General features: G+C 42.4%; 2 protein-coding genes across 2 annotated transcripts; one reads left to right on the forward strand and one right to left on the reverse strand.

Moving 5' to 3' along the window:
- Nucleotides 1-5,419: 5,419 nt before the first annotated feature.
- Nucleotides 5,420-10,705, reverse strand: LOC109487739. Its single transcript, XM_019791800.1, has 2 exons — nt 10,327-10,705; nt 5,420-5,991 (listed from the first exon to the last, which is right to left on the reverse strand). The coding sequence occupies exons 1-2, from the start codon at nt 10,575-10,577 to the stop codon at nt 5,646-5,648; spliced, it is 597 nt and encodes a 198-aa protein (XP_019647359.1). The 5' UTR covers nt 10,578-10,705; the 3' UTR covers nt 5,420-5,645.
- A 12,105-nt stretch (nt 10,706-22,810) lies between these two features.
- On the forward strand, nt 22,811-23,950 carry LOC109487716 (somatostatin receptor type 2-like). Its single transcript, XM_019791768.1, has one exon. It carries the CDS (start codon nt 22,811-22,813, stop codon nt 23,948-23,950), a length of 1,140 nt encoding a protein of 379 aa, XP_019647327.1.
- Nucleotides 23,951-24,852: the final 902 nt, after the last annotated feature.

The raw sequence follows: 24,852 nt of genomic DNA on the forward strand, positions 1-24,852 counted from the left end.
TCTCTCTCTCTGTGTACGTGTGTGTGTATGTGTGTGTGTGTGTGTGTGTGTGTGTGTGTGTGTGTGTGTGTGTGTGTGTGTGTGTGTGTGTGTGTGTGTGTGTCTACGTGTGTGTGTGTGTGTGTGTGTGTGTGTGTGTGTCTGTGCGCGCGTGTGTGTGTATGTGTGTGTGTGTGTCTACGTGTGTGCGTGTGTGTGTGTCTGTGTGTATGTGCGTGTGCGTGCACCTTCTCTCTCACAAAGGGTCCCAAATCGGTATGGTGAAGGGGGTGAAGTCTGCTATCACTAATTGCCTTGTTCTTCAATTGATCTCAATTGTGATCAGAAAAAAAAACTTAGAAAATCACGGGTTATTCCGATCCGCAAATGTTAATAAAGTTTTAAAGCTCATATTTCAACGTACTGTAGAATATACTAGTACGGTAAAAAATTGATTGACTCTTTGCGTCATTCGAAATCCAGATTGATCGCTAGCTGTTAATATAAAACTCTTAGGGCGCCTTTGTTGAACAGTGTGTATTTGATACCGCCGTCTGCGGGACTCTGTTTGCACAAGGCAGGTGTGTCGGCGTTTGTGCACATGTTTGTCAGCGATAGAAAATACTTTCCCGCCAGACGTCGCCTGTTTAACACGACTCCTGACCCCAGACAAAGGTGCCGTCTTAAACTGCTGATCCAAATTCTTCAGAAAATTGTTTAGCTGCTTTGATGGTGTAAGATCCAGCCGAATTCGGTGGAATACAACATACTAAAGGCATATTTTAGGGCGACCAAATTGGATTTTTAATGACAATATTCTGGTCATTCTTTTTGTGTAGTAAGTCTATGTTGCATACTGATATCAGTGAGGCAAAATTTAATGTTGCTGATGGAAAATGGTTGCTTGTTTCGCACACTAGTAGTAGGCTTGTCCTAGCGACGAGTATTAATTGGGGTACCAAAAATGTAGGGACTCGTCATGATCAAGTAATTTGTTTTTAGCTATTTCAAACGCCACAAAATGTGCTACAACCCTGAAATCGCTTCGGGTGTCTTTAAAGGCACGCGGCAAATGGCAAATTATATGATACATAATAAGTAAATGTTATTTATTAGGAGTAACACATTGTAGTTCTTGGAAATGGTCGCTAGGTTGTTGTCGGATGTTACAGTCATGTTGTTGGAAGCCGGGACGTGGAACATGTCACGTACTCCAGTTTATTTTCACAACAAACTTTACTATCTGTAACATCTGCCGTTTTACGACAAAGGCGACCCATGCACTAAATACACAATACAGATCCGTAAATACAACACATGACAAAGACCACACACAATAATCTACAGCAAACCACTCGTCAGCGAGAAAGAACAATTTCCAAATTTCAAGGAAACCATGCATGTCTTACTGTCAACATTGTTACCCAAGTCAGATTAAATGAGACTTCCATTGTCTACTACGAAGACAGAAGAAAAATGTCCAGACTATGCATGATGTACAAAATGACTAATAAACTGGTGGATGTCCCAACTACTAAGTACCTAATACCAGCCCAGAAGAGAACAAGAAATAGCCATGCCTTCAAGTACCAGAGTTATTAACCAAGGATTGAGGTGTTCAAGAATTCATTCTTTCCTAGAACTATCGCAGAGTGGAACTCACTGTCACCAAGTACAGTAGGGGCATTGTCATTAGATAGCTTTAAACAATGTCTAGAGTTAGAAGTTCAAGGGTTAGATGTAACAAGTCGATCGGTGTAATATAGCCAGCTGCCGCCGCGCCGCGTGCCTGTGAAGCTGGTGTGTTACGCCGAAAGGCGGTTATACCGGCTATACAGATACGGATACAGATACAGATACGATATCTGCCAATGTTTTCAATTTTTCTCTTCGTCCCACGTCCTACATTTAGTAACAATGGAACTGTTTTTACAAGCAACAGGCGTTGAAAATAAAATTCCAAGCAGATGTAGGGGTGGCAGATCGTAAGGTTTTCTGATAGCCAATTCGGGCAAGTAGCTATAGCTAGCTGCCATAGAAACCCGGCAGTCAGAATGTCGACCGTACGGTAACATTTGCTTGGAGATTAGGCCATGTTGATATGATTATATGGATGACATCCTCTGGGAACCCCAAAACTGACTAGCAAAAAAAACGTTTCCTTTATTATGAAATCTAAGTGGTCATAAAAGTTGACAAAATGACTAAACACACATGGTATGGTGTATGGTGGGGTATGGTATGGTGAATAATAATAGACTTTTCATTTTTATTTCTTTTTTTTTCTTCTTTTCCTGACTCGATTTCGGCATTCTATGACATTTAAATAGTATCGTTTTCCAATACTTTTTTTGCATGCTACATACGACATATATTTGCTCATTTTGTACGATTTACAGTATGTATGGTCAAATTCTTTGGGGGGGGGGGACGAACGATTTTTTTTTACATATTCCGAAACATGCAATCACAAGACGTAATGACGGCACACTCAAGTTTTTTCAACTTATATTAATGCCGCCAACAACACAGGGACAGTACAATACTCATTTACAAGTCGTGTAAAGTGCCTTTCCCAAGGGCACAAGATCGGTGGCATGATGACAGGACTCGAACCCGGGGCCTCTGGTTCCGAGTCGAGAACGCTGCCGCTACGCCTCACGACCCCACTGAGAACGAAAATTCATGCGCGCGTGGATGTCATCCATATAATCAAATCAGTATGGCCTTACTTTAATTAAGAGTAAAAGGGACTACCCCTGTGACGGACGTCTGGCTTCCGCCCAAGCGTTTACCTAGCTGTGGAGTTCAAAAGGTCGGGCACACTAAGTACCATGGCGGGCGGAACTCATAACTCCAACATCCGCTAATGTCCTGTCAATTATAGCCTCCACTCCAGGCTCCGGGTTGAAGACCACCATTCCGTTCTTATTTTTACTGGTTATTTGACACCGATTTAATTTTATGAATGACATCCTCTGAAGACCCCCAAACTAGTGTGCGCGGGCGAATTTTAAAAAAAATGGCCAAAAATAAAAATGTTACTAAACCACAGGAATACAAAGCTAGTATTGTGAATTTGGCGCATTACATAGTGACGTATACGACAGGCCGGCACATGCTGGCTTTTTGCGGAATTTATGAATCGGCACTGTACGTATGTACTGAGTTCTTGACTCTTGGACCTTCGGTAGCCTGGGTGCCATCCTCCAGGGTTACCACCGGCTCCGTCTACAACCCAGGCCTAGACCTAGGCAAGAGCCTCAGGAACAGGTGAAAATCAATGCGCGCTCGGATGTCATCCATAAAATTAAGTCAGTGTGGCCTTACGTACTGTAGAATGTTTTCTGTCGTGCTCTGATGGCTGCCGGTTTAGGCGAGCAGTAGCTAGGGTCGTAGGGCCGTCCGGCGTCCGCTGTTCCAATGCCTTCGCCAAGAAGGTTATGTTTTCCGTAGCCTTTGTGTGTGTGTCTGTATGTGTGTATGTATGTGTGTGGTTTAGTACGTTAACTCAAGAAGCTTTTAATGGATTGTCAAGAAACTTGGTAGGTGGGTAGGTGTTCATAAGATCTCGAAATGATTAGATTTCGGGCCCCCTGCCGGCTTGTTATGGCACTGCAGCGGAACCTCTGGTTTGGATATCTCGCGATCTAGACATGCTGGTAGATAGCTCTTGTGATGTAAACCTGTCGTATGACGAATGTTACAGCAGAAGACAGAAGAAAGATGTCCAGACTATGCATGATGTACAAAATTACTAATAAACTGGTGGACGTCCCAACTACTAAGTACCTAATACCAGCCCAGAAGAGAACAAGAAATAGCCACGCATTCAAGTACCAGAGTTATCAACCAAGGATTGAGGTGTTCAAGAATTCTTTCTTTCCTAGAACTATCGCAGAGTGGAACTCACTGTCAGCAAGTACAGTAGGGGCATTATCATTAGATAGCTTTAAACAATGTCTAGAGAAGTTCAAGGGTTAGGTGTAACAAGTCGATCGGTGTAATATAGCCAGCTGCCGCCGCGCCGCGTGCCTGCGAAGCTGGTGTGTTACGCCGAAAGGCGGTTATACCGGCTATACAGATACAGATACAGCGCTCTGTAATGCTAGCTAGCTATGCAGCCTCACCACATGTCACTGATCGTAGAATTCGGCCAAAAAGGGAAGAATAATCGGCAAGGGCAAATATCCCACGAGAAGGTTAATTAGTTAGTTCATCACACGGGCAAATGAATTCTAGGCCTGGCCAAACCCCACCGACCAATTATTCTTCCTATTCGGCTAAATTTAGCTATATTTGAACCCGCTTTGTTAATTTGTTGGAGACTAAGACCTGATTTAATAGCTTAGGGGTAGGGCGGAATCTGCGGTTACAAATTTTATTTACCAAAACCACATGTGCAAACAGTTAATTAAATCACCTAGGCTAAAGTTCAAATTCTGACTCATGATCATGATATATATCCTACCATACCTCCACGTGTACAGCTCACAAGTAGGAAAGAGCCGAAGATTGTGTTTCAACTTTACTTTAATCTGGTCATAAATATCTTAAAACGGGCAAGACAAGACCTTCATATACTTCAACATTCATAAAGAACATCATCATTCCTTAAATACAGATTTCGAAACCTATCACGTGAACATCACGTGCCGTGCGTGTGTTTGTCTAGTTCTCCTTCCCAGAACACTGCTGGATGTTTACGCAGCACCGTCACGTTCCCAGTTCCAGGACGTACATGTTATATACGGGTTTTTCCGGTTTAAGCTGAAGTGTGCGACAAGGAAGTCGCGACAAGACTGGGCTTAAAGATAAGCCGCCTGTCAAACATGTCTTTTTCGTGGAAGAAGGATGCACGGTGTGTACGACCACTTTCTAAGATGGCACTGCAAAGTCTTGACAAATACAAAGAAACATTGCATCATACAATCTCTTTCCAATCTCCAAGCAGATGCAGTGTGGTTTAGGGCTCGTTTTATTTCACATGACTTTAGTGTGTTTTGTCCGTCTTTTCTTTTGGCACGGTTGTTTCTTTTGTCACTTAGCTACTTATATCTTTTGTAATTTGTAACACCCAAAATACGTAAAAAAAAGAGCCCAACATATGCTTGGAAATTCGATTTGATGCAGTTTTGGCACAAGTTTACTGTCATTTAATAACGTTACAAATTTCCACCAGATCCATTTTTGTTAGTTTAAAACTATGCAAGAATATTACATAGTTATTGATACGTACAGAACGGTTAGACTTGCGTTCCACGTTTTTACAGTGCTGAAAAAATATTACTGCGAAATACTGCTTATATAGATATCAATTATGAAGTCGAATGCCTATTGTAGCCAGAATACACACACATACATGTACATGTAATTCCACAAAACAATGTAAAACCTAGGTAGAGAGTTTCACAACTTTACATGGCTAACAATTATGATATTCTCGTTGATATACATCTGCTGAAACAGCCACTACAAGACAACTTTCTTATATCTTCCTTGTCAAAACTTAAGAAGCTACACACCCATCTAAGCCTTGACATTGCTGTCTCGTTTCACAAAGTTCAAGAGTTGAGCAAAAGCACCATTAGAAACATATGGCTGTCGGCAATATTTACATAAACGTTATATATTTACAAGGAGGAATTCCCACATGGAATAGCCTGTCACCAAGGCTTTGGGAAGTCGTCCTGTCTCCTTAGCCTCAGTCCCAGGCTCCTGAGGCTGCTCCTACGGCGGTACTCTCTGGAGGGTCTCCGCCGCGGCGCCTTCCTCGGGGCCACCTGCGCCTCCTCCCCGAACACGTCGTCGTCGTCTTCCGCCGGTTCGTCCTCCTCGGCCTCGGCCAGGGTGGGCATGGTGCTGGAGCCCGGCGGCAGGCGAGACTTCCCCCGCAGGGCGTCCAGCCAGGCCTCGCGGTCATCCCCGCTCTCCGCCGAGAACACCACGGCGTCACCCTCACCCGTCTTCGGGATCACCTTGAAGTCTGTGGCCGAGTCTAGCTTCTCCAGCCTGTAGCACAAATAGATGATACAGACAATATAAATAAGGAGTTACTTGTATACTTAGCTAGCTATGATATATATAGTACGATTTTCTTTTCATACAAGGAGTTAACAGTATTACCGAGGAGGTTAAAAATCTAGGTTTTTAACCTACTTTCTTTCCTTCATATTTTCATTGGGTCAGCTTAAAAAGTCAACGTACGAGAGAACACATATTTTTGTAACTCAGATTTTGTAATAGCTGAGCTCATTTCTAAAAAGGAAAGGCATCAATATTATAAAAACCGCAGTAGCAATTTTCTCGGGGTCACGCAATTCCTAACCTCTTTCAAACCTTGACTGCCCAGGGTGATTTTTACTGACAGGGTGTGTATAGCAGCTGACGTCAGCCTCAAATTATAGCCTCCATAGCATGCCAAAAACTGGGGGTTTCAATTTGGGGATCTTCAGGGTCTTTGGTAGCTTTTATGTGCTTTTTTCTGATTGCATATAGACAACATAGCCGGCCTGGTTGAATTACCCCCGTTTGTTTAGAACTGGGCTAATCAGAAAACAGCCGGAGACCACCAAACCCCCAGTTCTATAAGCCTGCTACGGAGGCTACCCAAATTATAGGTCCGACGTCCATTAGTCGTTAAGTGGGCTTTTCAGCCGGCTACGTCGGGCTTAGTTCACAAAAGAGGAATGACGTTCACTCGTCTGACACTGACGCAGGCGTTTGGAAGGGAAAAAGATTCACTCTAAGTCCAAATCAATCTTCAAGGCCAGACAGAGTAATCAGCCGGCGGTGTAAGGGTTTTGGAGAAAGAGTTTGATCCCGTATTTTGTCACAGGATTTTGTCTAAAGACTGTGAACAGTATCAACCCTCCAGACTGCGACCGTTTTGGTCGCATATGCGACCAATAATTACGAAATGCGACTTAACTTTTTACTCTGGTCGCGCACTGCGCGACCGGTAGAAAATCCGCTGTGCGCCTAAATTATTGGCTGCCATATCTCGCCTCAAAATCCGACCGGTACTTTCTCATTTTACTAATACTTGGACGGTACATTTTTCAAAATAAGGGTATTGTTAACAGCGTTGAAAATACAAGGTTTTACGGGGCAAACATGTTCTTTCCCGCGACTACGTTGTTTGGAAAGCAAGGGTGCCCGGGCACAAGCTAGTTTCTTTGAGATGCCGAGTTTTGCCGACACCCAAGTGAAAGCGGTCCCGTCTCATGCCGATTGACAGAACTCCTGACACCAAACATACGGTAGATTTACTAAATCATCGTAGCTGATCCTTTGTAATTGACAGATTACCTCCCTTTTAGATGTAAGTTATATTTAGGAGCACCTGTTATTTCGAAAATGTTAGCTTTAGACGTAGCTAGTAACCGCGGGCGTCAGTAGAAAAATCGTGGAGCTCGGAGGAACATGTGCTGATATATACGTAAATTTTCAAATAGAACAAAGAAATAGACGTCAAAACAAACAACTCAATAGATTACCGGTGTTTTATCACTATTTTTCATCCACAGTTACTTGTTTTTGCTCCGCCTGGAACCGCAAAAATCCATCGAAAACTTCACTTGCGATCGTTCGACACAGAGGTAAACAAACCGCCGCCATTTTGTTACAGGTTTTTCGGTGCGGAAGACTGTATTGTTTTTCTTTACCTGCCGATAAATCTCGCGATAACGAGCGAATGAATGACGCACTATTTATATTAAAAAACGTTTTGTTTTCTTCCGGTATTCTATTCATGGCAGCGGACTTTGGTATTTTTTCTTGGTTACATGAAAAATTACAGAAGTAGTGAGTGGACTTTGACTGGTGATTAAAAAAAAATCTTGATAACATGATTGTTCTTGAAACATATTTATCAACAGTAGCATGACATAGTAATCATTATAATTTATAATGATACATTTACGTGTAATTCTAAAGTTAAAAGAAATTTGACAGTATTGTACTGCTCATGTATAACATACATGTAGTATGCAAATTTGTAATTATTATGATGTATTACAACAAATTGTGCAAAGGTTGGCGATAGAATATATTAGATACTGTGATAATAGAACTTATTTTACGATTTTACTTTGCGCGACCAGATTTTTTGTCTGCGCGACCAGATTTTTGTCTGTGCGCCTAACTTTTTGAGGCTAGGAGCGCATGTGCGCCTAGGCTAAAAATTTAGTCTGGAGGGTTGAGTATGATAGCGGTTTTTTGTGCTCAGTTTGGTTCCAAATCTAAAGACTGTGAACAGTATGATAGCGGTTTTTTGTGCTCAATTTGGTTCCAAATCTAAAGACTGTGAACGGTATGATAGCGTTGTTTTCTTTGCTCAATTTGGTTGCGAATCGGTTGAGGGAAAATGTCACGTCATATATATGTACCCATGATTTACGCAACAGCTTATTCACCATTTGACACTCCTCGTTTTCTTAAAACCCGAATTTATCTCTTTTATTTCATCCGAAAATAGAATAAAATTCCTGAAAACTAGACGATTCTGAAAACTAGACGATAGTACGGTGGCTAAAGAAAACTTACATAATGAAAACCCGGTGTTCTGGATTATGTTGAATTCCACGTAGTCCTCTATTGACGTAAAAAAATTGCACTGAAGTTACCTAATAATGTTAAGCCTGGCATTTGACTACTTTGTACATGTATCGACGTATTACAGATTGGCAATGCTTGGACTCTATCGTCCTTGTCCTAGCCCTTTGTAACATCCCCCGTGGTTGGTTAGCCTTGAATTTGTTTTGACTGTATACGCTGTGTGGAACCAATCAATATGCGGCATTGGCCCTGACAGTGATTGGCAGTGTTTGTGACAAACTTCCTACTCCTTTGGTTTTCCTGAGACGTCAGTCTGGCGGGTTCTTAATCCACGTCTTCCGCGTGGGGGAAGACCCTTGTCTAATCATCGAGCTATTGTCGCGTAGCCTCAATTCATAACAATACCCTCCACTACAGGCCTCGAAATTAACTTTTCTTGCCATTGTCCCAGCACTGTCCCAAAAATAAATCTTGATTGTCCCGAAGTGAGGATGAACTGTCCCCAACCTGTTTTTGTGAAGCATTGTATGAATAAAACTTGAAGTCAACTTTAGTTTGCTTATGTTCACTCCCAGGCATAAAAGTATGATTGCAGAGTAGACAGGAAATTGGGGGGGGGGGGACTTTCACGGATCCAAAAGCCGGAACGTGTGCCTGGTAAACAAGAAAAAGGGCTGACATTCTGATTTTAGTGGTCAGTGGCCATATTTTGGACCACCTTTTAGTTTCGAGCCCTCCACTAGACTACAAACAGTATTCTCCACAAGACTAACAGCTAGGGTTCAAAAACAGTACAATTTATTTTAGCCAAATATAATAATATATAGAGAGAATAATTGGCTGAGGGAGTTAATCCACCGTAGAGTTCATTTGCACACATACATGTAGAGGGGGAATGAAACCCTAACGGTGACCCCATGCCCTAGTCAGTACCTATTTTGCCAAATTCTACCATCCTACTAACCCCATTAAAAAGCCTGGTGGAGGCAATATTAAACGTCTAGCGACGATGCCTAAGCTGCTATGCAGGCTAAATTAATTAAATCATCTCTGTTAGTTTTGCGCTCAGGTTAACACTTGTTCGTGTGCGTATATATGTAGTTTCCCGGCGATTCCAGTTTACACATTGCATACTATCTAAGCACGAAATTTGAAAGAATTAATCCCCAGAAATTTGTTGTAAAATGTTGCCTTTGACAGCTCTTTGACAGTGTTTCCGTGACATTTGTGTCTCGGGATTTTATCTCTTCTGGGAACTCCAGTCCGTACGCGGTAAACAGGTTGTTTTGAACGCGATCGTGTTACAAATGCTGACCCCGCGCCCTCAATTTCTGCTCCAGCTATTGAAGCAATAATGGAGGTCATTCTCTCAAAGGACTAGCTAATTCTACACCTTGTTTTGAACACAATCTCTACCGTAAAATTTCTAACATGTTTATCACAGAAAAAAGAATACCGTAGAGTAGCTGCGGCAACTCAATAAGGAACTTCAGTACTTGGACTGCTGTGTACTATTGAGGTTTACAATAAGTCCCACATTTATTTCGTACGACTTTTTCGGCGTACGATATTTTCAGCCAGGCTTTTGACAGAACCGACGGCCGACAAGACTCTACGACAACCAGAAGCAGGGCAACTGAAGTTCGTACGACACATTCACAACTGTTCCAAAAGAATGTCCCCAAGTTTTGCTGCCGTAGCTCTATTGTACGACGAATGCTGGCAGGACCAATTTTTTAAAGAGGCCCCCTTTGAGTAGAATAGGTGTAAACAACAACGCTTTCTTACCTTACGTGTCGAAGTTTTAAGAATCCGTACTGTTTCCCGTAGGTCTTGCCGCTGAACACCACTGCGTACGGGTCCAGTGGTTTACTGTACACCTTCACCACCACCCGCTGTCTGTAGGTCGGGCTGTCGGGCTTGGACAGGTGGAGCCAGCCGGACTTGGTGGGCTCCCCGGCACAGCAGCGGCCCAGCCCCGCCCGGCAGCACCCGCACTCTTCGGTCAGAGGGTTCGGCATGGCACGGTCTTCAGGCATTCTCGTTAGAAGTCAAAATTTTGTCGGTCTAAGTTCGAAAGTTAGAAAGTATGATTCACTTTTTTCACGGAGAAGTTTCTCTTTGGAAGTCTGAGTCAGAACTGAGCGGGACAGCGCCGCTTGTCGGGTTTTATACGTGCGTGCCTAAAATAGACTACATGTTCTAGGACGTGGGGCTCAGAAGGAGTTTTCAAGAACACTCATACTATCATTTTAGAACACAGAATCCTTGTTCTTTCTTTGCTTTTGTCTTCGTAATTTGTAGTTAACAAATGGTTTATATTCTTGTTTAATTGATGTGATCGTAATCTTTTGGTAGACCTGGTATCCTACATTGTGTGTAGATACACGGTTTCTTAAGATATCCTTGCATAGCCCTTCCCGAACTTTAACCCCGCAGTACGTGGAAGACCGGAAGTTCCTCCTCCGCAACCGAGAAACTGTGGTGACGTCAGAGGGATATCAGGTTACAGCGTGGCAGGGTCCCATGTCGGAGACCGAGCTACAAAACACCTTCACGGCTTGGCCTGGCCAACGAAGATTTAGGAGGAATAAAGCAATTAATCTATCATCCAATCATAAACCTTTATTTGAGGGTGCTAGCCAAAAATATTACAGGCATGTTGGTGGCTAGCTAACAAGTTGTGCATCGGGAACAAGCAGATGTGACCCGTCCTCAGTCAATTCAAGAAGATGAAATATTACTCTCTCCAAGCAGAGGTTTAAGCTTCGACTTATTTTTGACGTCGTTTTAAGCGTTTTGGTCGGGTTTAAGTTTTGTACTGGTATCTTTTTATGCTAAAATGTCACCCTCGGGTGGCAAATAGATACTGCCTGGCCAATTTGATACTGTCTTGCCAATTCCATACTCTGCCTTAAGATAAGTGAAGTATAAAATTCAGAGATGTCTTTCCCTAGCTTCAAGCATATGCTGGTATAAGGTTCGTGTTTCGTTCAATGTTTTGTGCAATTTTGGGACGAATTTGTACCGTGAGACATTACCGTATTTGTCCACCAAGGAAGTCTGTTGGGGACTTAGTTCAAAATATCGATGGATATCTGGGTTGGGTGCTATGGCTTCATGGTTTTCTTTACCAGTCTTCTTCTTCTGTTATTTTCCTACACCCGAGACAGAACACTTACAAAGAGAGGCATACCGCAGTCGCATGTTGTGCAAATACTGACGACACGGAACGGCAGCGAAAAGGCGGCCGACATGTACAGCGGTTTCATGCTACTAGGCCCGCCTCACCCTTTGCACATTCTCGGCATGTTTGGAAACTTACGGAAGACAGAAGTTACACAGTGGGAACTTGTTCAGTGTCAGCAGGTTCTATTGTGTAGGAAATTACTGTAAATCGTGAAATGAATGCGGTGGTACTCGTATATAGTGGCAGGGACCTCTTACCACAAACATTATGCTCTTTCTGATATTATATTAAACGATTCTTATTTAACGTAAATTCTCCAAGCAGATCCTACGGTGGCAAAACAGTATCCATTGCCCAGAGTGACCATATCCCGGTGGCTAACGGTTAGTCCTCTGACCCACCTGCTCTGACCAATGGATACTGTCTCGCCACCATAGTATCTGTTTGGAGGTTACTCGTAACTCATAACATAGACGTCTGTGAAGATAAAACAATTTACGGTATAACCTTCGTAACATCACTACCACGTTTTGTGTGTGTGTGTGTGGGGGGGGGGGCATCAATTCAGTTTTATCGCAATTTTTCCCGAAGGACTTACATTGCAAGTAGCGAGGTCCCTCCCTATGGAAGGATAATGTGTTTTAGTTGAAGGAAAAAAAACTGAATGAAATGGATCTTGTCCTTCTCCGATTTCTAGGTACACCGTTTACGTATTATCTCCCACAGGGGTACAGTAATTGAATCTGATATTATTGACTTGGTGGAACAATCGGATGGTCCTGAAATGATTCCATGACCAAGGACTCCGTGTTTTCCGCTGGTGCAGGTAATTTTGACAACACGTTAATGAAAGGGATAATAAAATGTTGTCCTTCATTTTGCAAACACCTACCCGGAAGCCAAATATCATACAGATCCATCAACAACATCTGGAAAGCTAGATGATGAAGTGAGAGAGAGAGAGTGAGTGAGTGAGAGAGAGAGAGAGAGAGAGAGAGAGATAGAAAGAAAGAGAGAGTGAGTGAGAAAGAGAAAGAGAGGGAGAGTGAGTGAGAGAGGGGGAGAGAGAAAGAGAGTGAGTGAGAGAGAGAGAGAGAGTGAGTGAGTAAGTGAGTGAGTGAGTGAGTGAGAGAGAGAGAGTGAGTGAGTGAGAGAGAGAGAGAGAGAAAGAGAGTTGAACTGATAAATGAATATTGAAGTACGATTTGTTTAGTCTCCACCAAACTACCAACGCGGGTTCAAAGAGTAAATTTTAGAGAAATATGGAGCATAATTGACCGGGGAGTTTAGCCACCGTAAAGTTGTTTGCCTGCGGACTGACTCTCCTGACCAAATATTCTATTTTTTTCCGATTTCTACAATCCGTACCTCCGTAAGAAGGCTAGGGCAAGACAGGTTACTGACCTATTAGTATACGCTACGTGAGGATGTATACATTTGTTATGACAATAACATTAAACGGTACTCGGTGACAATTTCCTGTTGCGACAAGGCTGCAAAATTGACTGTCAACTTCCGTTCTACACCTGTCAACATGAACTTCTCAAAGGAAGGTAAGGCCACACCAAGTAAATTTTATGGATGACGTCCGCGCGCGCATTGATTTTGGCCTGTTCCTAGAAAAAAAAAAACAAGAAATTCCGCTTCCTGTAACTATGACCAAAGAGTCAAGGCAGTGCCGCAAATCGTCAGATTGACGTGAAACCCGTAACGTGAAAACAGGACAGGATGACAACTGCTGTTCCACCTGATTTATTGCTGTTTTGATGATGAATAAAAGACTTTTATTTTTCCTAACATTTGTCGTCTCTTAGTATATTTCTGATCTAGGCATCTTGTTTTTTAGGGCCCTTCTAGTTTTTTTCGCTCTCTCGCATTAGATTTAGGGTCTCCAAAGGACGTCATCCATAAGATTTACTTGGTGTGGCCTAAGCGAATATGAAGTACGCAGTTTAAACTACCCTCCAATTCGCGAAGCATAGATTTAGGCTTCGGCTAATTTTTGTACGTGTTTTATATTTAGGCATTTTTGTTTGGCTTTCTTTTTTGTACTGGCATCTTTTTTTCTTCAGCTGATAGCATATTAGGTGCTGCCCTGCCAATAATACTGCACTGCCAATTTGATACTGTCTTGCAGCCACCAAAAGATCTGTTTGGAGATAGGTTTTTGACCGAGGAAGGGCATGCCCGTAGCCAGGGGGGTTCGGAAGACCCCCACACACACACACACACAAGGCTAAAAGGTCCACTTTTTGGTCCACTTTTTATGTAAAGGTCCACTTTTTGGTCCACTTTTTATGTAAAGGTCCAAGATTTTTCTTGAAAAGATGGACTGGAATCGTACAAAAACTGCTCCCTTTGTCATTGAATAAAAATTTATCTCTGATTTTTTATTGGAAATCCTCTCAAAAATGCACGAAATTCCATTTTAGAAGGTTCATTTTTCAAAATTTTCCGGGGGAACATGCCCCCGGACCCCCCCTAGGAACCTCGCGCCTACGCCGCTCGAGGTCCCCTCAAGCAGTGGGAAGACCCCCCCCCCCATTCAAAATCCTGGCTACGGGCATGAAGGGGGAGGGTGCGCTTTGGCCCACTTGGCAGCTTTGGACGTAGTATACTGGCTGGAACTCTGATGTTACAAAGCCAAGCACGGTTTATCGTCTGCGAAATCAAGTTTGTCAGGTCCATGGCCAGAGAGTGAAAAACGTGAGAAACCCTGACCTTGATCGAACCCGTGTGTTAGTAACACGAGGCCTTGGAAACGTGTTCAAGATCATGGGTACACGAACATGGGCGCGTGGATTCTACTCAGCTATACACGTGTCAGGCATTCACGTGTAACAGCATGCACTTCTTAAACATACAGGCACATGGGTAATAGGTAGCCTGGTTACCAAACCTATTATAGCTCCCGAGTCCTACATCCTCTCCGCAAATAGGTCTGGACCTGGTTGATTCCCAACGAATTTGCGGAGAGGATGTAGGACTCGGGAGCTATAATAGGTTTGGTAACCAGGCTAGGTAATAGGGCCCGGTTACGTACGTTTTGCGATCATGATGATATGTACATGTGAAGTTTATTATTGCAAATACATACCCGAAGTCTAATTGCAAGTACAAACAACATGTATGAAAAAAGTATGACATATGAGACTACGTCTAACGTTGTGCTACATTCTACAACATACATGTACCTGGTACTAATTTTGCTGGGTTGGACTTCTTCTTTTAAGGCAGTAGGGACGAATTTAATAATGTCTCCTATTATATGAGGGTTCTTTGATTTTAGAAGTGATTGTTTTCTCGTAGTAAGAAATGGTGTTTATTTGGTGAGCACAACGGTTGGGAGCAACGACCTCGCAGAACAATGTCTGAATTGCGCCGTTTTAATAACAGTTTGCATAAACGTTACATACAGGTACAGATATCATATTCTACACAATATTATTTATTTCACCTTGGTATAACATCCAACACTGATGTGATAAAAAGTGGAATTTTGGAAGGTGAAACTTTGAACACCAAAAACCCAGGGAAATGTTCTAAAACTGAAATATTGCCAGAACTCGCAAAAGTCTTCTATGACCAAGGACATTATATACTATGTCCTTGGTATGACTGAAATCATTCTTGGGTGTCTTGTATGTCAAATAAGAGAATTTCTTAGAGATATTTGTGACCCAGGCGAACTGTCTTTTTTTCTCTCTGATTTATACTATTTGGATAATAACAATCAGTAATCCATCAAAGAAGATTACAGAAATACGTTAGAATTGCCCTTGTGCAAGTTCAAGAATGTTCAAAATCACGAGGCCGATTCTAGGATCACTTCAGCCAGGAGACGAATGTGCCGCTAGCTTCACTCTTCTGCCCACTCACGTGTCTATACCTAACGTGTCCGTGGACTTGATCTATCAAGTATAATGACAGCGTCGGTCCACAAGGGTACTTGTAGTCTTGATGATTAAAGCAGTCCTTCAGTTGAAGCCATTTACTAGGCCATTACTAGGCCACTTCGATGGATTTAACATCTTGTTTTTCGGAATTTTTTTGCAGAAAACTCATGGAGTGGGCAGGCAAAATTTTGAAGAAAAAAAACTGTTACTAGTATGCACCCCCGCGTGCTTTCAGTGTACTGTAAGGCCATGTTGATTTGATTATATGGATGACATCCGCGCGCGCATGAATTTTCGGCCATTTCCAAAAAAAAAAAAAAGTTTTCAACCATACTGTAAATCGTGCAAAACAGTTGCTAAATGAGCAAAAATATACCATAAGTTGCAAGGAAAACATTTAGAAACGATACCAATGTCGTAGAATGCCAAATCAAAGGAAAAAAAGACAAAAATGTAAAGAAATGAATTCGAAGAGTAGATTATTCGCCTTAACATATTCTGTGCCATTTGTTCAACCTTCATGACCACGTAGATTTCATAGTGAAAGCAACTTTTTTTTTTGCAAAACTTTTTTTTTATTCGCACGCGCGCATCAGTTTTGGGGCTCCCGGAGGATGTCATCCATATAATCAAATCAACATGGCCTAAAGAAGAATAAAATGCATGGCACAATTCACTTCAATTGTTATAAAAACTGTTGGCACCAAAACATTAGCATTTTTGGGATTGGTATGAGTTCAGAATAGTAAATATATAGTCTTTTAGTTTTTGAATGAGGAAAAAAAAATGACAAAAAATTACAGTAGAGAAGATCAAATCGTGAAAGACACGACTTCTAGAGTAGTACGAGTAGTAGAGTCGTAGTCGTAGAAGTAGACTCGCCCAGTAGTAGAGTTGGAATTGTCTTCGAATATTATTGTTTTCCTGGATGTCTAACCTTCATCAACCTGAAACAGAACTTCGTTTCAAGGTATTAGAGTCTGTGGCCCTGGACCGTCTAACGGATGAGGAACCTAACACGGAGGGGAGCAAGGGGCCAACTCCTGTCCTATGCACTCAGTACTTCATGTACGATGTAGTCAGGAAGCCCAGGAGGTATAAGCAAACACAATGTCCAGACTGTGCATTATGTACGGAAATTGATGACAAAAAAAAATGTAGTATCGATCTAGTAGACTGACTGAACCTCGCTTTTCGCCGGCTCACTAGTAGTCCGCCAACTATGTAGGGAGCCCCCCAGAGCTTGGGTTTCACAGGCTATCGATCGAGTAAGTACCTCAAATTAGCCCAACTAACCGTTCCACTAGAGACTACTGTAGAGATGTTCATGATTGTCAGACACGTGAGTAAGAAGCACGTGTCTCAGAGCCCCAAGATGTGCGGCGGACTGAGTGAAAAACAAAGCCCTTCATCTAAACACAAGGACGTGCTACGTTTTCAACAGCCTTCAGATGTATGTAAGATAATTGATATAAGATAGTCTTAAGTACCACAGGTGGAAAGGTACTCCAGCGGTGGCTGGTTATAGATGGTTCTCATTCTAAGGCCACACCAAGTAAATTTTATGGATGACGTCCACGCGCACATTGATGGCCTGTTCCTAGAAAAAACAAGAAATTCCGCTTCCTGTAACTATGAGCAGAGAGTGCCGCAAATAGGTTTGTACGGACCAAAGCTTATGAAGCATCAAGTAAGGAAATCATGACTTCCATTAGGAATTCAGTTTGGTACATGCTGCCACATTTGAAGAAACTTGCTGACCGCTCCATCTATCTCCCCAAAGCACAGGACGACAACTGCTGTTCCACCTGATTTATTGCTGTTTTGATGATGAATAAAAGACTTGCTTGTTACACTGTGTCACCTCATTCAATTGTCGTCTCTTAGTATATTTCTAATCTAGGTATCTTGTTTTTTAGGGCCCTTCTTTTTTTTCGCCCTCTCGCATTAGATTTAGGGTCTCCAAAGGACGTCATCCATAAAATTTACGCGGTGTGGCCTAATAGCATATCCCACGCACGTCGTGTATATATAACTTCAATCTGTTATGTTGTTTGAACTACATCAATCTTAAAAGCTCTTATTGTACACGATACTAATGAGTTTCTCTATATAGTTCTTCTCGAAAGTCGAATGTAATTAACTCTGGGCTGCACTGAAAAAAACTTTTCCTCGTGAAAGTATGTCTTTTATTGTTACCTCACCTTACAAAGCAGGAAGAAAAACGAATGCAAAAATGAAGAACAGGAAGAAATAAAAATGGCATTATATTCAGGTATGCATGTTTTTGGACATGTGAAGCATTACGGTACAATCAAATTTTCAAGCAAATTCTTTGTGACAGGGGGGGGGGTCTATATTGGCCGCCTGTATCCATTGGCTGCTAATATAGACCCCCTTCCCCACAGAATCTGCTTGGAGATTAGCAACCAGTAGCAAGTTCAACCCTTGCTCTTTATCACAGTGCCTATGGCATTGGGGCAATGCTTCTTCCAAGTTGAAGTAAGCAATGTTGTTATTATGTACCTATGACATTCTCTTAGCAGCCAAAATGTCCCTCAAACGCATGTGTGTTGAAAATACAAGGCCCTGAGCTTCTAAATATGGTGTTGGGAATGTAACCTGTGTGTTCTACCTTCACGTGTACAACCCGCCTGTACAAACAACTCCACGTGTTTTACATAGCTTCGCAATGAGCTTGGCGCGGCCTCAACATATGTACATGTGTTTACCGGTTCTCACTGAGTCCCAAGGCGGATTCCTCTGTCTTGGCGAAGATACGGAAGGAGTTCGGCTTGTGAGTGTGCCTCAAGAAAATGACTTAATATTAGTTACTATACAATTGATTTTTAATTGAAACACCAAAATGTCCGATGCACATAACGTTTAACGTCTCACTTGCCTTCCGCCCTCCTCTTATAAATATAGCGAGAGATAACGGGCTGACCTAGGCTTTAACCAAGTAACTTTCATTTTGTATATTCATTGAAATAAAGAAGATTTTAACCCCCGTCATTAAGCATCAACTCGTACAATATTCACACATACTTAAGAAGAAAGACATTTTGAAACAATATTTACATATAATATACTTCATATCTTTGATAACATTACGCTACAAACAAGAAATCCAAAATGCACATGGTTTGGTCATGAGCAACTGAACTTCGTCAATTATTACTTAAGACTATTTAATTCACTAGGTTGCCTGACTGTCACGTTTTACGGATTTCTGGACCTTTTCGTTACCCTTTTGGTTCCCTTTTCACTGGTAATATGCATGATAATAAATTATTACCGTGCCCTTTTCCGGATATCAAGCAAAACGTGTAGCCTCTATACCAGGCTTTGAAAGCGGCTGGAAAGAGTAGAAATTGGCCAAATAGACAGATAACAGGCCAGGGGAGTTTATTAAAAGGAGGTGGCAAATACTCCTTTGGCAGCCGCTTCCAAAGCCTGGCAGAGGCTAGAAACTACTCTCCAAGCAGAGGTTGTGGGGGAATGATCGTTACATTTTTATATATGGCCGTTTTTTTTGTCCTGACCCCCACCAACCGTCGGTGGCCGCGGAGCTTCTCTGGCTAATGGATACTGCCTGGCCAATTTGATACTGTCTTTTTGCCACCGAGAGGGATCTGCTTGAGGATTAGCTAGAGACGTGTAGCGACCAGAAAAATTGACGATCCTCCCTCCCAATATCTGCTTGTAGAATGGGGTACTGACCCTATATAGTGGTTGTTGAACCCTCCTGTTTATTGGACGTACATGTTTTCCCCCCCGAACCTCTCTGAGGCAAATTGCACTGGTGTAGCAGGTAACAGGACCATAAGTACATCACCACGTTACAAATTGCCCCGTCTGATTGGCTTAATGAAGATTGACAGGTCCCAGGCCGCGACCTTAACGTTAGGAATCGTTAGTGTTTTTAGTGCCAGTCTTGGGGCAGGGGCTGAGTGAAAGGTAGAAATTGAGGAAAATTGGCACGGAGTGAATAACATGCCAGAGAGGGTAGTTGCCCTAAGAGGGTTTCAATTCAGTTGGCCTCGGTGTATACAGTGTAAGTGTACGTAGGGTACGTACAGCAAATAGTATAAGTGTAGTGTACAATGTATGTGGAGACGATGCCTGCTGCAACTGTGATTTCAGACACTGTGGTCTGACTCCACACTGCTACATAAGGCCACAGCAAGTAATTTTTATGCGTGCATTGATTTTCGCCTGATTTTTTTTTGGGGGGGGGGGACAAGAAGCCTCTGACGGTGGACAACATGCCGAAAATGCACAAAATGTTGTAAACGTCAGAGAAACTGTCAGCGATCCAGCAAAGTTGAGGCTACTGCTCGCGTTTGATTGCAAGTGTTGACAGTCTACAAGGACAGATGATGCTGTTAAATACAGGGATAAAGAACGGTTGGTTGTGATATCATGTTTTGTCGCAACCTGTTTAAATAATATCCACCTTAAACAAATCCACGCGAAGGCCACCGTGTCAACCGTCGTCACCCTGGCGTATCACTCACTCAATCTGTATCTGTATATCTGTACATGAATCTGTATCTGTACATGAATCTGTATCTGTACATGAATCTGTATCTGTACATGAATCTGTATCTGTACATGAATCTGTATCTGTACATGAAAGTATGTCTGTACATGAATCTGTATCTGTACATGAATTTGTATCTGTACATGAATCTGTATCTGTACATGAATCTGTATCTGTACATGAATCTGTATCTGTACATGAATATATGTCTGTACATGAATCTGTATCTGTACATGAATCTGTATCTGTACATGAATCTGTATCTGTACATGAATCTGTATCTGTACATGTATCTGTATCTGTACATGAATATGTAATTAGCTTGTACATGAATATATATCTGTACATGAATATATATCTGTACACGAATATGTATCTGAACATGAATATGTATCTGTACATATGATGAATCTGTATCTGATTGCAAATAAAGATCTCGAGTGATTGCCATGTCTTGTCGCCAAGGTTTATTCACCAATTTCACACTTCCCATAATGCCTAGTAAAAGTCACGGATATGACGTAAGACCACCCCTCCCCCTTCCTCGATGTAATATTTCCAACAAGTTCTATCTATATGGACAAACTGGTCAACTATTGTTTTGTATAAAGCGCATGCCATAATTGCATTTTTGTTGGAATTAGAGAAAATGACATACCTTCTATCGTTCCAATATACGTAATGCGACCGTGCGAGTAGGAGAGTCTTCGGTAGAAGGTGGAACGATAGAAGGTACGTCATTTTCTTTAATTCCAACAAAAATGCAATTATGGCATGCGCTTTATACTAGAGAAATAATTCAAGTTGACCAGTTTGTCGATAGAACTTGTTGGAAATATTACATCGAGGAAGGGGGAGGGGTGGTCTTACGTCATATCCGTGACTTTTACAAGGCATTATGGGAAGTGTGAAATTGGTGAATAATCTCAAAATTTGAAAATGTAGGATCTTGTTTTTTTTTTCATCCGCCTTATTTTTTTTCTTCGCCCTACCGCATTAAATTGGACGTCTGAGGAGGATGTCATCCATAAAATTTACCGGTGAGTGTAAGGCGAAGGAGTTATGCAGTGTTTTTCTTCGAAGCAGGGTTTTCAGCTTGTATTGCAAAACAAAAATATTCTGGATGAGGACATCTGTCTTTTATTGACACTTACTGTCATATCTTCGCACATTTTCGTCATCATTTCATACCTGAAGCTTTTAAAACAGCCTCAAAAGAAGCTTCGTGAGAAGTCCTTTTTTATTTTTTATTTATTTTCTAAAAACTTTATCCGACAAAACAGAAATAAACAGACAACAGTAACATAAGAGTACACAAACACTGAATTACATATTATCCAGTCAATGTAACTGAGATCTCCCTCCATTTTCTGTAGTGACTGATTAAATTATTTTCTTTTCGTGTAATATTTTCCTTTATGGATCTGAAATGGTTGACAAAGGAAACAAATTTATACAGAGAAATAATTGAGGACTGACGGTTTTAGAAAATGTAGACTTTACCTAGTGATATCATGAGATTATATATATTTGGCACTGCTTCTCTATGATCCCCCAACAGGATGTTCATCGCAGTATCGATATTAGATAAGAGTCCTGTGTTTTGGTTAAACCATTTCTGGACACACCACCAAAATCCCTTCATTTTTTTTACTAACAGGCCACACCAAGTAAATTTTATGGATGACGTCCACGCGCGCATTGATTTTGGCCCGTTCCTAGAAAAAACCCCCCAAGAAATTCCGCTTCCTGTAACTATGACCAAAGAGTCACGACAGTGCCGCAAATCGTAAGATTTACGTGAAACCCGTAACGCGAAAACAGGACAGGACGACAACTGCTGTCCCACCTGATTTATTGCTGTTTTGATGATGAATATAAGACTTCTTGCTTGTTACACTGTGTCACCTCATTCAATTTGTGTCCTAACATGTGTCGTCTCTTAGTATATTTCTAGTATATGATCTAGGCATCTTGTTTTTTTAGGGACCCTCTTGTTTTTTTTTCGCCCTCTCGCATTTGATTTAGGGTCTCCAAAGGACGTCATCCATAAAATTTACTTCGTGTGGCCACACCAATAAATACGTAGACCCAGCTACCGTATTCCCTCAGCAACATCGCATTTATGCCTCTTAGATATGCTAGTGGACAGGGATGAGTCAACATACTTACTGCATTAAAGAAGTGACCTTAAATCGACTTTGAAATCCCACTTTTACTCTCCTGAACTCACTTTGGGTGCCTTCAAAGTGCTGCGTACATCTTATGTAAGTTCACAACAATGCGGCCTGAACCATCTCAGAGGCCTCTTCCCTCTAATTCGCGTAAAGACTGCAAACCACTTCTTATCATATCAAAGAATGGTCCAATAGAAAAGCTTCTTATTGCACGTCGGCAGTCGACACCAACGCCTCATATATGTCATTATCTATAGCTCTAGATCTTCTGTAATTCGGTGGACAGAAAATTGAAGCTCACAGCAATCCGATCTGTCAAGAAGCAATTCTGAGCAGTCTATCTGGAACGGACAACGCTGTTTCTGGACATATGTCTGAGATTTAACGTGGCTAACTAACTCTGTCATAGTTTCTGTATGTAAAAAGCGTCGAGTGACTTTTGCTAACTGCTACATACGCCACTATGGACGTGTTGACGGGGAATTGGAGCGCCCTGAACGGCACGGATGGCGCGTACGGCCCGCAAGCTCTGGCCCTCGCCCCGGACGTCCTCGCAAAAATCATGGTCATCGCTCCGGCGGTGTACGGAACGATGACTGTGGTAGGCCTGCTGGGGAACATGTTGGTCATCTACATGTTGCTGTGCCACTCCAGGACGAAGGACGCTACACACTACTACATCCTGAACCTGGCTCTGGCAGACGCGCTCTTCATGCTCGGGGTGCCGTTCACCTCAGCGTCGTCCGCCATGGGCCGGTGGGTGTTCGGGAAAGCCATGTGTAAGATCGTCCTGTCTCTGGACGCGCTGAACATGTTCAGTAGCGTGTTTAACCTGGCCGTGTTGAGCGTGGACCGGTACCTGACCATCGTCTGCTCCGCTAGCCACCCCCAGCTCCGCCAACGGAAGGTGGTCACCGCGGTCAGCCTGTCCGTGTGGGTTGTGGCCTCCCTGCTGACCATCCCCGTCATGGCGGTCAGCGATACGATCATGATGGTAGACGGACACTACGCCTGTGCGCTGAACTGGCCGGACGGTGAGACCATGTCCTGGCACAAGGCGTTCACGTCTTACACCTTCGTGATCGGGTTCGTCGTCCCGGTGTCGGTGATCAGCGGGTCGTACCTGCTGGTGGTCCGGCATCTCAGGCGCAACACGTCCGCCCACGCCGCGGTGGCCAAGCACTCCGTCAAGATGCGGACGAAAGTGGTCAAAACGGTCAGCGCGATGGTCGTGACGTTCGTGGTCTGCTGGCTGCCGTTTCACGCCTGCCAGCTGGTCAGCTTGACCACTGCCCTGCGCCCCACGCCGGCGGTGTTGGTGCTGTTCCACATCACCCTGGCCATGGCCCACGTCAACAGTTGTGTCAACCCCATCCTCTACGTCTTCATGAGCCAGAAGTTCCGCGGGAGTTTTCGTGCCGCGCTGCGCCTCAACCCGCGCCCCGCGGATCGGACGTACCGCACCGACAAGAGAGTCACCGTCGCCCGCCGCCGCCGACTGGAAACTCCCGTCTTCTTCATGGAAGAAAAGTGCGAGGAAAAAACTGCTGGAACAGTTCCATATTCGTCAGGTGTTGTCTGGTCTTTTGAAACCGCCGTGTAGAACACTACAAGTAGGTGAGGGGGTTTGTGATAACGATAAGCTTTTACAGAATTCTGTTTCACCGTTGAATTGTTGATATTCTATATATTGTCTTTTTCCATTATGAGTATTTTACATGGGGTTTAATAGGGTATGAATTAAACAAACCTTTATTGTACATGGAGATTTAAGCTTTATTCTACAACAATGTCAAGAAACTTCATCTGTGATATCTGTGGCAGTCTAAAGACCTGTTGTGTCTGAGTGACTTAGACATCATTTTTAGTGTCTGTCTTTGTGATTGGTCCGTGTAGTTTGGGGATATGGCTGTAAAAGCTTTTGTTAAAAGTAGGTTGTATATATATATATGTACTTGTACTTGTACTTGTCTCCATGATTTGAATAAACAGTGGAAATAAAAAAAATATATTGTCTTTTTCCTTCTGCCATATCAACAGGCTGGTATGATTCATTTCTATATTAAAAGGATGATTGATGTTTTTTATTGTTTAAAGAAGTTTGTAATGTGTCTGTAATCGCTAAAGATAATGTTTTTACAGATAGATATCGGTAGCCAAGTTTATGTCAAATTTATGTCAATTTTGATTATAAAAGGAATACAGTCAAGTTATGTCAAGTGTCTGAATCGTCCCTCAGATTGTAATAAACAGATTTCCTTTCATTTACAACGTATTGTGTACAAGAGCCGTTCTTGTGTGAGTGAAGAGCTTGTGAGTGTGGGTTAGCCTCCATATATATATATACTAGTATATAGTGTAATGCTTCAGTCCTATACAAGGTTAAAGCTATCGTTTCGTATGTATATACTAAACAATATTTGTGTTCAGAGCTAGGACCGTACGAACAAAATGTATTTTGATGCAATATGCAATGCAGTATGGCCGCAGTGAATGATCATGTAA

Source organism: Branchiostoma belcheri, unplaced genomic scaffold (genome assembly GCF_001625305.1).
Source record: "Branchiostoma belcheri isolate BF01 breed outbred unplaced genomic scaffold, Haploidv18h27 scaffold9, whole genome shotgun sequence".
Classification (NCBI taxonomy): domain Eukaryota; kingdom Metazoa; phylum Chordata; class Leptocardii; order Amphioxiformes; family Branchiostomatidae; genus Branchiostoma; species Branchiostoma belcheri.

Bases quoted from the DNA above. Each gene is read 5' to 3' on its own strand.
- LOC109487739 (XM_019791800.1), bottom strand. From the start codon at position 10,577: ATGCCTGAAGACCGTGCCATGCCGAACCCTCTGACCGAAGAGTGCGGG. The intron at 5,992-10,326 runs GTAAGAAAGCGT...TTTGTGCTACAG, and splicing joins TTAAAACTTCGACACGTAAG to GCTGGAGAAGCTAGACTCGG.
- LOC109487716 (XM_019791768.1), top strand. From the start codon at position 22,811: ATGGACGTGTTGACGGGGAATTGGAGCGCCCTGAACGGCACGGATGGC.